Source organism: Bubalus kerabau, chromosome 8 (genome assembly GCF_029407905.1).
Source record: "Bubalus kerabau isolate K-KA32 ecotype Philippines breed swamp buffalo chromosome 8, PCC_UOA_SB_1v2, whole genome shotgun sequence".
Taxonomy (NCBI): Eukaryota; Metazoa; Chordata; class Mammalia; order Artiodactyla; family Bovidae; genus Bubalus; species Bubalus kerabau.
The window spans coordinates 79,417,866-79,432,657 of NC_073631.1; the positions used below are offsets into that span (position 1 = coordinate 79,417,866).

Below are 14,792 nucleotides of genomic sequence, written 5' to 3' on the forward strand. Positions count from 1 at the left end.
GTATGAAACTAAATCAGCTTGGGATGCTATCTGGAATGCACCCCTGGTGCATCTCCACCCGGCCTCGGTGGTAGAACCAGGAGGAATGAGTAAAACGCCTGTGTTGGTAAGGGACAGACTAAGTCCGACCAGGGAAGAAAAGCTTTGGTGGAGAGTCTGTCTACACCCCCATCTAGAGAAGGGAAGGACACTTCCAGTTCAAAAAAGCCACAGCTGTGGATGCCGCTTTTTTCTCTCTTACAGATGGGAGCAAGCAGTTCCAGAACCACTCCTTTAAAATGTATTTTTAAAAAGCTGGGACAAGTTTGATCTCCAGAGTTTAAAAAGACATGCCTGATCTTCTTCTGTGATATTGAATGGCCACAGTATCCTTTAGAAGACATGGAACGTGGGCCTGTTCCATGGAACGAGGTCTCTTAATTATGATACTATTTTACAACTAGACCGGTTCCGTAGAAAACAAGAGAAATGGGTAGAAGTGCCATAGTGTTGCTCTTTATCTCTCTGCAAGACATGCCAGACCTATGTCCTAAGGGTGCAGATTTGCATGTGAAACCTTCAGCTCCCTCCTGTTCTCTTACTTTACCCCTGTATCTGGGGCTCCCAACTGAATAGGCTGAGCATCAAAGGCTCCCCTTCAGGAGGGGTTTCCTCAGTCTCAGTAGAAATTCAAACCATACCAATTATGGTCCAGACTTTCTAGAGGATCCAGAAAAGTTCACAGAAGCCTTTATAGGGCTAACTTTGTGACCTTACTTGGAGAGATGTAATGTATGTCTTGGGACAGACAGGCTAACTCCTGACTCGAGAACTCGAGTTTTGGGGGAAGCTGCTACTTTTGGAGATGAATGGCTTGAACGTAAGACAAGGGAAAATAAGGATCATGAAATAGCCCTCCTTCCTACTGGGAGCCAAGCAGTTCCCATAACAGAGCTGCTTTGCCAGATGTATTCTTGAAGGACTTAAGCGAGCACAAGCTAAGACTTTAGATTATGCTGACTGACACAGAACAGGGAAAGAAGGAAACTCCTAATAAACTCCTATTAAATTCCTAGACAGACTACAGGAGGCTCTCCGCAAGTTTACTGACGTTGATCCTAAAAGCACAGAGGGAGAAATGGTCTTAGAAGATAAATTTCTCTCTCACTAAGCTCCAGACATCTGCTATAAGTTACAAAAACAGGCATTCGAACCAAATCAGTCTTTAGAAAAACTGTTGTAATTTTTAATAGTTTTTCTCCTGTAATTGAGATCTAATCTTACTGCATTGTGATCAGAAAAGATGCTTGGAATGATTTCTATTTTTTTGAATTTACCAAGGCTAGATTTATGGCCCAGGATGTGATCTATCCTGGAGAAGGTTCTATGTGCGCTTGAGAAAAAGGTGAAATTCATTGTTTTGGGATGAAATGTCCTATAGGTATCAATTAGGTCTAACTGGTCTATTGTATCGTTTAAAGTTTGTGTTTCCTTGTTAATTTTCTGTTTAGTTGATCTATCCATAGGTGTGAGTGGGGTATTAAAGTCTCCCACTATTATTGTGTTATTGTTAATTTCTCCTTTCATACTTGTTAGCATTTGTCTTACATATTGCGGTGCTCCCATGTTGGGTGCTGACTGACACAGAACAGGGAAAGAAGGAAACTCCTGATAAACTCCTATTAAATTCCTAGACAGACTATGGGAGGCTCTCCGCAAGTTTACTGACGTTGATCCTAAACGTCATTTATATTTATAATTGTTATATCTTCTTCTTGGATTGATCCTTTGATCATTATGTAGTGACTATCTTTGTCTCTTTTCACAGCCTTTGTTTTAAAGTCTATTTTATCTGATATGAGTATTGCTACTCCTGCTTTCTTTTGGTCCCTATTTGCATGGAAAATCTTTTTCCAGCCCTTCACTTTCAGTCTGTATGTGTCCCCTGTTTTGAGGTGGGTCTCTTGTAGACAACATATGTAGGGGTCTTGTTTTTGTATCCATTCAGCCAGCCTTTGTCTTTTGGTTGGGGCATTCAACCCATTTACGTTTAAGGTAATTACTGATAAGTATGATCCCGTTGCCATTTACTTTATTGTTTTGGGTTTGGGAAAACTGGTCAACCACTTGTAAAAGAATGAAACTAGAACACTTTCTAACACCATACACAAAAATAAACTCAAAATGGATTAAAGATCTCAACGTAAGACCAGAAACTATAAAACTCCTAGAGGAGAACATAGGCAAAACACTCTCCGACATACATCACAGCAGGATCCTCTATGACCCACCTCCCAGAATATTGGAAATAAAAGCAAAAATAAACAAATGGGACCTAATTAACCTTAAAAGCTTCTGCACAACAAAGGAAACTATTAGCAAGGTGAAAAGGCAGCCTTCAGAATGGGAGAAAATAATAGCAAATGAAGCAACTGACAAACAACTAATCTCAAAAATATACAAGCAACTCCTACAGCTCAACTCCAGAAAAATAAATGACCCAATCAAAAAATGGGCCAAAGAACTAAATAGACATTTCTCCAAAGAAGACATACAGATGGCTAACAAACACATGAAAAGATGCTCAACATCACTCATTATCAGAGAAATGCAAATCAAAACCACTATGAGGTACCATTTCACACCAGTCAGAATGGCTGCAATCCAAAAGTCTACAAGCAATAAATGCTGGAGAGGGTGTGGAGAAAAGGGAACCCTCTTACACTGTTGGTGGGAATGCAAACTAGTACAGCCACTATGGAGAACAGTGTGGAGATTCCTTAAGAATCTGGAAACAGAACTGCCTTATGATCCAGCAATTGCACTGCTGGGCATACACACTGAGGAAACCAGAAGGGAAAGAGACACGTGTACCCCAATGTTCATCGCAGCACTGTTTATAATAGCCAGGACATGGAAGCAACCTAGATGTCCATCAGCAGGTGAATGGATAAGAAAGCTGTGGTACATATACACAATGGAGTATTACTCAGCCATTAAAAAGAATACATTTGAATCCGTTCTAATGAGGTGGATGAAACTGGAGCCTATTATACAGAGTGAAGTAAGCCAGAAAGAAAAACACCAATACAGTATACTAACGCATATATATGGAATTTAGAAAGATGGTAACAATAACCCTGTGTACGAGACAGCAAAAGAGACACTGATGTATAGAACAGTCTTATGGACTCTGTGGGAGAGGGAGAGGGTGGGAAGATTTGGGAGAATGGCACTGAAACATGTATAATATCATGTATGAAACGAGTCGCCAGTCCAGGTTCAATGCACAATACTGGATGCTTGGGGCTGGTGCACTGGGACAACCCAGAGGGATGGTATGGGGAGGGAGGAGGGAGGAGGGTTCAGGATGGGGAATACATGTATACCTGTGGCGGATTCATTTCGATATTTGGCAAAACTAATACAATATTGTAAAGTTTAAAAATAAAATAAAATTTAAAAAAAAGAAAAACTGTTGTAGCTGGCTCAGGCAGTATATTATGGTAGAGAATATGAGGAGGAAAATAGCAGGCAAAAAGGAACCAGGCAATAGACTGAAGCCCCAACAGTGGCAGTTAGACCTGCTCTGAAACAGCCTGAGGAAAAATTCCCAGAGGGACCCAGGTGAAAAGGGAGGGGTATCTCAAGTGGGATTGCCATCAGGCATCTAAGCCACCCCCAGCTCCATGTCCTGTCTGCAAAGGACCATACTGGAGAAGAGACTGCCCTCCAAGATGTAGGCCCCAGAGGTTAGGCTCTCAGGACAATCAGGACCAAAGGTGCCCAGGGGTCCCCACACAAGCTCCCATCCTAATGATACCTGAGGAACCCCAGGTTTTAACACTTGTGGAGGGTCAATCAGTCAATTTTCTTTTGGACACTGGGGCAACTTTCTTTGTGCTCACTGAAGCCCCTGGCCCACTTTCCTCCTGATCCACTACCATAATGGGACTGTCTGGACGAGTCAAATGTTATTATTTCAGTCATCCTTTAAGCTGCAGCTTGGACTCTGTACTATTTTCTCCAGTTTCTGATCGTGCCAGAATCTCCCTCACTCCTTCTGGGGAGGGATATATTGAACACGGTCCAAGCCTCTGTTTTCATAAACACGGAGCCTGCTCTTTCTCTCCCATTAATTGAACAAAATGCAAATCCTAGAGTGTGGGCTGATGGAAAAACTATGGGTTGAGCACAAAATGCTGTTCCTATCACTGTCAAGCTCAATGACCCTCACCTATTTTCACATCAAAAGCAGTATTCACTAAAGCCCAAGGTTAATGAATGGGCAAAATCTTACTGTACTGACTTCTCATGATGTAAGTGGGATCTGAAACCCTAAAGTTCAGAGTGACAATGGCTCTGTCTTTATAGCTGCTGTAACTCAAGCGGTGTCAAGAGTTCTGGGAATAGAATATCACTTACACTGTTTCTGGAGACCCCAATCTTCAGAAAAAGTTGAAAAGGCTAATGACATTATTAAAAGACACCCATGTAAGCTAACTCAAGAAACACAAGACAGTTGGTTTAAAGTCCTACCTGTAGCTTTAATGAGGGCTCAAACTGCCCCTAAGAAGGGACTGTCTCTATGACAGACTGTTTTTGCACACAGATATTGTCATAGATCCTAAAGCCTTAGAGCTATTTGACTCAGCTTTTAGCTTTTCAACCTCATCATCAATTGAAGGCTTCCCATGGTGGGTTACTCCACTTCAAAGAAAGGACTCTCTTCGAGTCTGCAAATACCTTCACCAACAACAACCGTATGTGATGCCTCTTCTTGATCCGATGACATCTAACAATCCTAAGATGGACTGGTATAACATATTGTACCTTAACTATAAAAACAATGTGACTTTTCATTTTGATTCGGTTTTAACTGGGTTTAATGACTATTTTGCCTTACATCTGTAACTGTAAAATGGGGTTTATTTCTAACCGTCTAAAAGGTTTTAAGTTATAATAGGCTGTCCAGGATCCTATGGGTGCCACAGCCTCCTCCGTCTATTACTTGGGGCCCCTGGATGAGAGACTACATATGAGGGTTAGGAGAATATGTTGCCTCAACAATTTAGGGACCATGCCCCTCAACAGCAGGAAGTACTTATGAAATGAACACGATGCCCCTTTCCCTAGGCAACATAATTCTCCTAAAAGAAAAGGAGGGAATGAGAGGGTAACAGGCAGGAAAGCCAGGGGTCTCCAAACGGAGGAAATAGGCTGCAAGTGTTAGACATTTTTTATCTCTCCCTTAAGCAGCAGGAGGAAACAAACTTCAAGTGTCAGACTTTTTTCTCTTAAAATTCTGTGTTGCCATGATGACACCTGGTTCCACCTGAACTTAACTTTTCTTGAACCTGGAGCTAATCAATGCATTTTTCTTATGGAAATGTTTTTCTTAATCTACATTAATAGATTTGTGTATTTGCTTTGTATTTGCAAAATCTATGTATTTGCTTTGGAATTTGCCTTTCTTCAAAATGGTTCCACCTAAGACTAACTTTTGGCTCAACAAACAAGTATTCATATCAATTGTTTTATGGCTGGGGGATGATACACCTCATGCCATTCTATCTCAAAAATGCATATTGTGGGAGAGGGGACTGGTGAAACTCCGTCAGCCTTGAGGTATCTCTCTTATCTGATTAATAGCTTTCTAATAGACATAAAACACCCAGCTAAAGACTAGCAAGAGGGTACTCTCTGATCCCCTTCTGATGTCTATGTCAGAAGCTTTCTCTGTCCCTTTTTATACTTTAATAAACCTCTGCTATACCAAAAAAAAATACAATAAGGTTACAAGTAAAATGAGGAGAAAGACTTAATAAGAGAGCTGGATTACCTATATTAATATCAGACAAAACAGACTGCTGAGTGAAGTGCATTACTTAGGAAAAGGTCTCTTTTTTTTAAGGTTCAATATTTATTTAGAGTTTTTGTTTTAGCCTGAAAATATTTTGAACTGTAGTGTTGGAGAAGACTCCTGAGAGTCCCTTGGACTGCAAGGAGATCAAACCAGTCAATCCTAAAGGAAATCAGACCTGAATATTCATTGGAAGGACTGATGCTGAAGCTGAAGCACCAATACTTTGGCCACCTGATGCAAAGAACTGACTCTTTATAATGAAAAGACCCTGAAGCTGGGAAAGATTGAAGGCAGGAGAAGGGGACAACAGAGGATGAGATGGTTGGATGGCATCACCAACTCAATGGACATGAATTTGAGCAAGCTCCAGGAGCCGGTGATGGACAGGGAAGACTGGTGTGCTGCAGTCCACGAGGTCACAAAGAGTTGGACGTGACTGAGCGACTGAACTGAACTGAAGATATATGAAAGATATATGAATATATATGAAATATATATTCCTCTTTTTTGATAAGAGGAACAAAGGTTTCAATTTATCAAGAGGACATAATCCTAAACATCTATTGATGTAATAACAGATCATCAAACTACATAAAACAAAACCTGATAGAACTTTAAGAAATTAGAGAGAATGGTGTTGGAATCTCTATCTATAGGTATAGCTGGATATTTCCAACACCATTGTCTCTAAACTTGACAGAATGGCGAGAGAGAAAATCAGTAAGGGTATAGAAGACCAAAGGACGCTGTCAGCAACCTGATGTAACTGACATTTATAAAACACCATCCAACAGCCATAGAACCTCTCCCTGGCTAATTCCTCCAAAATCTCCAGGTATTCTCTCTAGAGGCTGATGTCACTGACTTGAGGGCTGGGTCAGGCTATGGGCTGTTTTATCAATACAATGGCACTTCTCTCACTGTTCTGGAATCATCTATGACTGACACATCGATTCCTTTATCAGCCTCTGGGCATTCAGGGCAGGGTTATGAATGCTCACACTCATGTAGTGTCCCCCTACAAGGAGGCCTGGTGGAGACCAGGTGCTCAATAAGCAGCTACTGGATGGAGCCAGGCAGGACACCACGCGCAGAGAGAGGGCCACCCCAGGCTGTCTGTGCACTTCCCAACATGGTGACAGGTCTGATTTCCCTTGAGTGGGGGACATTCCTGGACTCAGAGCCCAGGGTTCAGCACCAGTGTTTGATCTGCGGGCATTTCCTTGGCACTGTGTTTCAGAACACAGCCATGATACACCCAGAAGCACTGTCCTCAGTGAGGGATGTTCTCAACCCAAGTCCCAGTGGTGACACCAGGGGCCAAGAACAGAGAACAGGATGAACAACACGCATGGCATTTCAGATGTGAAATAAGGGTCATGAACCGGGTAGCATGAACTTCCTATAATCCCAAGGACCAGGTTACTGTCCCACATGTGGAGAAAGGAGGCCTGGGAAGGGAAGTGACTGAAGGAGGAGGTGCAGCTGGCCTCAGCTTGGCCCAACGACCAAAAGCTCCATATGTGAACCAGCCCCTGCTCTGAGTGCTGAGAACAGCAGCTGCACAAATGGAAACTACCCTCAGAATAGGTATTCATTGCAGAGAAATTGTTTTATTATAATTGTCATCATGATTATCACTGAGTTCAAAGAAAAAAAAATCACTGGAGCAAAAGCATTCTGACAGTTACAGATTAAGAGGTTGAGAAGTCATCAGGAAGGAAAAGCCCATCTGTTTGTTTAGGTTTATAGAACCAATTGGGTCTCAGTAAATAATTAACCAATGAGTCTTTGGTCTGGCAGTTTTGCAATAGTTTGAGGCACTCTGATACGTGCATGACAGACTTAAGTATCCACAGGGCAAACGGGCAAAGTCTAGAAATGGTTTTGTTTTGTTGTGTCTACAGGAAAGTGAGGCGTTTCATGTTACACGTCCTTAGAAAAATACGTCAGTGTGTTCCGTACAGGCAAGCCTTCCCTCCATGACACAGAGGTTGTCTCTTGCACCAAACTGCCTGGAAAGTTCATCTCACGGTGGGGCTGGGTGTACAAGGGGTATTGCTGAAGGAGAATCTCAGGACAGGGTCAACCACTGGACTAAATAACATTTAAAGGGATACCAGAGATTTCCTTGGAGGTTCAGTGGTAGACCTCCCCTTCTAACACAGGGGGTACACATTCAGTCCCTGGTCCAGGGACTAAGATCCCACATGCTATGCAGTCAAAATACTAAAACATAAAACAGAAACAATACTGTAACAAATTCAGTAAAGACTTTAAAAATGGTCCACATCAAAAAAAAAAATCTAAAAGGGACACCAATGCCTAGAATGGCCCATGCCAACCCATTTGAGAGAAACTGCTTGCCCTGGGGGAGGGAGTCCCCAGTTGGGAGAGCCAACAGCAAGGGCCTCAATCCCACTGAGAGTGAGATCCAGAGCAAGCATCTAGTCAACAAGTGGGAACCATCTCACACACCCCCAGGCCAATCCAGTGCTTCCTGGCTCATCCCAAGTCCGTTTTTCTCTAGCTTCAAGTATCTATTCCTAACTGAAAGACCTTAAACCAGAGGGGCCAGCTGATGGCAGGGTAGACACATCTCAGAGACCAGCCAGTCTGGTCAGCCTGGAGAGCCAGCCAGAGCCGGACAAGACCAAGTTCAGCAGTGCAGTCTACCACAGAGAGGCTGTCCTCCATTACCTGGCAAAGTTTGGGCATGCTGCAGTGGCCTGATGGCCTTTCCAGGAATGGTGTGCACTGCTCTCTTCCCCTGACATCTGCACTGACCCAGGGCCAGCCCAGAGGACTCTACCTACCAGCCCCCTCACAGTTTCTGGTTGGACTCTGCCTCTGGAAGCACCAGGCAGGAGCTGGGAGGGAGGGAGCAGACTGTGACAAGATCCCTCCCAGCATGGTCACTGCAGGCTGGCCATGTCCCTTGGACGAAGGTGGTGAGTCCTGTCTGGTGGCCCACCTTGTCCTGGCTCTGGGGACCACTCCTTCGCCCCCAAGGTCTGGGAAGTGGCCCTGGCCACTGCACCAGTCTAGGTTTGCCTTACCCTGACCCACCTTTCAGATGGTCCAGTGCCATCAGCTCTCTTGACGTTGTCAGTCAGAAATGTGCCCTCTGCCCTCTGCCCAGACTGAGTGGTATGTGCCTGAGACCACGCCCACCTCCATCTTAGCCCCTTTTCCAATGGCCAACCCTGCCCAGGCTCCACCCAACCACTTCAAAAGTGCCCTCTGGTGGCCCCTGTGATGGTGGTGTCTCCCCCAGGGTGCCTCCCCAGGCCCCCTGCTCCATCGCACTCCACCACCAGGCCACCTTCCAGAGTCAGGGATGGGACCCTGCCACCCTGGCTGCCCACAGAGAAGGCGGAGTTCTGGATGGCCTCCCCACCACCCCGCCCCCATGAGGTCTCTGTGAAGGTCCCCCTCCTGTCACACGCCTTGTCTCCTTTCCTCAATACCAGCCTCTCCCACCCTCCCATGACCAACTCTCAAGCATTCAAGAGGCCCAGAGAAGCCCAGGCACTTCCGGAAGCCTGGCTGGGTATCACATGGACATGCCTGGGAGTGGTGGCCTGGCTTTGGCACTCATGAAGGCAGTAGCCAGAGCCCCTCGAGGAGGAGTGCAAGCCAGAATCGGGTGCACCACTTGCATGCCCTCACCACCACCACCCCTGCCATGCTGCCTAAGAACTGGGGCCAATTCTGTATAGACAGCCCACCTGGGAATTTCTGCCCGTGGAGAGGGAATGCGGGGTTCAAATCTCAGCAGCTCCCTGCCCACCTGGAATCCAGAAGCCAGGTATGGAGTGAAGACAGGGCTGGGCCACAGCCCCTTAGAATCAGAGAATTAGGGGGTCTCTCCCTCCAAGGCCTGGTTCAAGGCTCCCACTGGCTGCACACAGGGAGTTAGTCTGTCCAGAACAGGCACTGACTTAAAAGTACACACAGGCTGAAGAGTGGAAGAAGCAGACTAATCCACAGAGACTGAGAGCAGACGGGGTGGCTCAGGGCTGGGGGTGGTTAGAAATGGGGAGTGACTGCTGATGGTTACAGGGGTCCCTTGGGGGGCACAAAACTGTACTAAAATTGACTGGGGTGACGGCTGCACAATTGTGTGAATATATTGAAAACTACTGAACTGTACACTTTGTGTAGTGAGTGAATCTTGTGGGAAGTGAATTACAACTCAGTAAAGCTGCTACATAAAAAGGAATAAATAAGCCAAGTTTTTCACCTAGTGTATCTATGTGTGCACAGATATACATACATACAGAATACATGTGCACACACACACATTTTCTTTCTTTTGTTTGCCCCAAGCAATGGAGTAATTCCTCATGATCTTGAAGATATAACCTGGCCTGATGTGCAGACAGAAAGCTGCTTAACTAGCATCTTATCTTTTCCAGGTTAACTAAAGGGTAGACAATAGTTTTCATCAGCGTGGTCGCTACCTTCTGCCCCCATCACAGGCAGCCTACCCCTCCGTCCGCCACCCCTCCTTCCCATAGTGAGAACACTCAGCAGCGGCTGTCCTGAGGGAGTCCACGGAAACTTACGGCCTGTCAGATGCCGGGAGCAGGGTGTCTGCACCTACTATGTGCCAGGGCCCCAGCCAAGCCCATTGGGAAGGAAACTGTAATTATCCCTCAGTGCAATGGCTAATTGTATGTGTCAACTTGATGGGCCACAGAGCGCCCAGATGGCTGGTGAGCATCATTTCTGGTGTGTCTGTGTAAGGACACATAAGAGAGATTAGCTCTGAGAGGCTGGACCATGGGAAGATGCCCTCTACTCCAGCCAAGGGGGTGGGCATCATCCAATCCTTCTGAATAGAAGGAAAAGGCAGAGAAGGGGCAACTCCACTCTTGGCCTGAGCTGGGCGTCTGTCTTCACTACCCTCAAACACCAGCGCTCCTATTCTCTCACAGCAAGTGCTGATGGACAGGGAGGCCTGGCGTGCTGCGGTTCATGGGGTCGCAAAGAGTCGGACACGACTGAGCGACTGAACTGAACTGAACTGAAGTGGCACTTGGTGTCTAGGACTTCTCAGCCTCCGTAACTCGCAGGCCAGTCCCTGGAATAAACCTCCTCTCTGTAGAACCCAACCAACACACTTCCACATAGGATTTGAATCATCACCCCACTGGACTGAGGACCAGGGAAGAGAGTCACAAAGACCCCAGGGGGAGTTGTGGGGGTTGGGATGAAGACCACCTAACTCCAGGCCCACCCGATACAGCTGACCAGGGCCTCAGTCACTGACCACCCACCTCCTGCCTATTCTACCACAGGATGTGGAAAGGAGTCATACATCTTCCTGAAGAAAGGATGTGGGCAGGCAGCACAGGAGGAGCCTGGGCCCCCAGTAGGCATGTCTGAGCCTGTCCCTCTGCACAGATCATGGGGCGACAGCAGGGTGCACCCAGCCACCTGTGCACCCACAGCCACCGCCTTCTCTCTGTGGCCCTCTGGGCCGCACCCGTTTGGGGTCCAGTGATGGATGCCCCTGTGCTGCAGCTCTGGGCTGAACCCCTGGCTACACTCTGGTTCCTGGTATGCAGACGCTCCCACCCACCTCAGACCTGCTTGGACCCCTGGACATTCCAGTTCTGGCCCTGGGCATGTTAATCCATATGTGATCCCCATCTATGATCCCACCCTCCCAGGCAGGGCTGCCATGGGGATTGAACAGAGCGAATTCCCTCAGACAGACAAGGGCTGCTTCTTCATGTGTCAAAATGAAGCCTCTGTTCTACTGCACACCTGCCTCCCCACTTTCAGTCGAGGAAACAAGGGGAGGCAATCTGTTCAGAGCCAAGAAGTGAGCAAGTTGCAGCAGTGGAGTCTGAACTCTGGACCAGAAAGAAGGCCTCGATTCCCAGGGCCAGGGACGCAGAGCAGGTGACAAGGAGTGGGTGTAGAGGAGCAGGTGACAAGGACACATGGAGAGGGTGACAGGGACACAGAGTGGGCAAGAATGGGGACGCAGAGACACACCACACCACACGTGACCTGGGCTGAGCTGTGCCCTTATGCGCTGGCTCCGGGCAGGTGAGCAGGGTGAACTCTGGGGGTCACCACCTGTCACCGGCCTCAGGGCCTAGGACAGCCCCCAGGACTGCCACTCCATCTCCCCGAGGCCTCTAGTATCAGAATTCCCCCGTGTGCACTGTAAAAATATGGGTTCCTGGCCCCCAGAGCAGACCTACTCAATCTGGAATAGGCCATGTGAGATGTGACAACCTCAGGGGTTTCCCAGGACCCTGATGAGACCCGTGGTCATGTCTAGCCTACTGAGGCTAAGTCCCTCTGCCACAACGCCTGTGGGGACAGGAAGCTCATGGCCAGCAAAGCAGCCAACCTCTCACCATCAGTCAGGGTTCATTAGACTGTCCCCCTCCTGCCTTCCTGCCATCTTGCTCCTTGGCCCCACCACAGCCTCCTCCACCCAACAGTGATGCCCACATGGCCACTGGCATCCAGCCAGGAGCCCCCACCTGAAACTCCTCCCAAGGGATCCCCTAATCACCACCCCCCACAGGAAGCAGAGGGTCTCCTCTTGCCTGGGCCGCCCAGAGGTAGTCCAGCCGCAGCTTGACATCCACCTGCCGGGCGTGCAGGGCCAGCGTGCACGAGAATAGCAGGATGGCCACGATCGGCTCGAAGCTGCGCCCTGAGACGGCACCGGCCCTGGGGGAAGAGAAGGAAGGAAGCCAATCTCAGTGCCAAGAACACAAGGCCCATCCCCAGGGGGCTCTCAGATGTGACACCCCCAGAGGTGCCCAGGAATGACCCAGGCTGAGAGCCTCGTCCACAGAGAAACCCAGGAACTCACTAGTGTATGGGCCCAGGTGAAGACAGGCAGCAACCCCAGCTCAACGAGTTTCTAGTCAGCAGACTGGAACACAGGGCCCCAGGCAGACACTGGCAACGCCTGGCCAGTGGCTCTGGCGGGAGCAGCGTACCTACCCCATGGCCTTCGTGTACCCGCTGAGCTCCAGGACGAGGATGTAGGAGGTGGTGAGCACGGCGAGCAGGATCATTTTTGGCAAGGAGGAGACCCGCAGGAATATGGCCAGCGGGAGGGTGCCCACGAGGCCGCACAGCAGGGCGTGGGGCGCAGACTCGCAGGGCGGGACAGGCAGCACTGGGTCCCGGCCCCCAGAGGACAGGACCACCAGGGACCCGTTGGGACTGGAGCTCCAGGACCAAGGCAGACAGCCCACCTGGAGGAGGATGGAGGGACCAGGAGCATGGGAGGGACCCCACTCAGGACACAGGGTGCACCCTCCTCCTAGCCCGCTATGGCCTCCGGCTCCAACCCACTCCCCTGGTGCCAACAGCCAAGTTTCGGACACTCCTACCTGCTCATGGCCCTTCTGGGCTCCTCACTACTAGAGGGAGAGCCCCAGGATCTGGGCCAGGGGAAAACAAGGCCCCTACCATCCTCCCAAACCACTCAACTCCATTCTGTTCCTCCCCATACCACCTCCTCCTATTTCTCTGCCTCAGCTTCGTCCTCTGCACACAATGAAAGGCAGAGTTCCCAGTTACCAGTAGGACATCACATTTCCTCCACTGGGAGATGTTTCCTTTCCCCCGCTTCCTTGGGCACCCCCAGGCCGATCTCTGAACCCCCTTGTTTCACAGGACCTCCAGGGTGGTCCCTGCAGGGGAGCCCCCATCCCTGCACCCAGCAGAGACGCTCACCACACAGCCTTGGGCCACAGAGTAGATTAAGACCACGATGAAGATGCACAAGACGGTGCGGATCTGGATGGTCAGGCACCCTGGAAAACACTGAACGACAAAATACTACTTTACAAACCGCTTCTTATCGCAAAGCCAATCATGTCCACAGTAAATAAATCATGATACACAATGTCCGCACCATCTGTATGTGGCTAGATTCTCACCCACTATTCATCCTCCACACACATTTCTTGGCTGTTTTCATATAATTCATCTCCCAGGTGAAAACGCTGCCCAAACTAAAAAATGAAAACTGACATCTTTAAATTTAAAAGGGCCACACCACCCACCACTCTATGACACTGATTGGCACTGAAATTCATCGGAGAGATTAAGTTGACATTTTCATAATGTTGCATCCCTCTATCTCAGAAATGGTAAAGACTTCCCATCTATTTGTGGCTTCCTTTATAGACTTAAACCTTTATCATTTTCTTCACACAGGCTTTATGTAATTATTGTCCAGTTAGTATGTTTTAAGTCTATTTAAACATTGTGCAATATTCAACAAATGATTTCATGGACAGAAGTTCTTTTTAGACTCACACTTCTGAAATTAGAAATAAAACCAAAAATAGAGACCACAGTGACCTTACAGAAAACACTGACCAGTCAGGGAGCCTGGGGCCATCTAGAGAGTTATCCCCCTAACTCCCTGCTCTGAGGTCGGGGTCATTACCATCCCTGTCCTACAGGTGGGAAAAAATGCAGCCCAGACACCGCCAGCCAACTTCACTCATCCTACAACCCAGCACAGACAGTGGGTGCTCCAGCTCACATGGCGGTGGGTATGCATCCGGGTCCCAGTTCTAGGCTCCTACATGGTTGTATTTTCCTTGAAACACGGGTCTCCTCTGAGTTTCTCAGAAAGACGAGCTGTTCTGCGGTGGTGCCAGCCCTGCTTGTTTACTGACCTGAATCACACCCTCCCTGTCTTCTCTCCCACAGAGCCCTGGGCAAGACCACAGATGTGCAGGGGATTCAAGCCCTCAGCCCCGTGAAGCATGGGCCGCACACACTTTCACTCAGCAAACCCTGAGGTGCTCCTTCTGGTCCAGTGGACTTCAGAGGCCCCCAGGGCACCACCGGGAGTGAGGCCTGGCTCCAGTGCTGCAAGAGGCGGGAACAGGACAAGAGTCTCTCGGGAGGTGAGGAGAAGAGGGCCACTGGCCAAGGCTGG

General features: G+C 48.2%; 1 protein-coding gene across 1 annotated transcript in view; it reads right to left on the minus strand.

Moving 5' to 3' along the window:
* ADCY1 (adenylate cyclase 1) overlaps positions 1 to 14,792 on the minus strand; it is a 105,206-nt gene that overhangs the window by 23,139 nt on the left and 67,275 nt on the right. Inside the window, exons 12-14 of the mRNA XM_055590662.1 lie at positions 13,571 to 13,660; positions 12,830 to 13,086; positions 12,424 to 12,550 (exon numbers count right to left, since the gene is read on the minus strand). Coding sequence (XP_055446637.1) covers positions 12,424 to 12,550; positions 12,830 to 13,086; positions 13,571 to 13,660 — 474 coding nt within the window. The remainder of the gene's footprint in view (positions 1 to 12,423; positions 12,551 to 12,829; positions 13,087 to 13,570; positions 13,661 to 14,792) is intronic.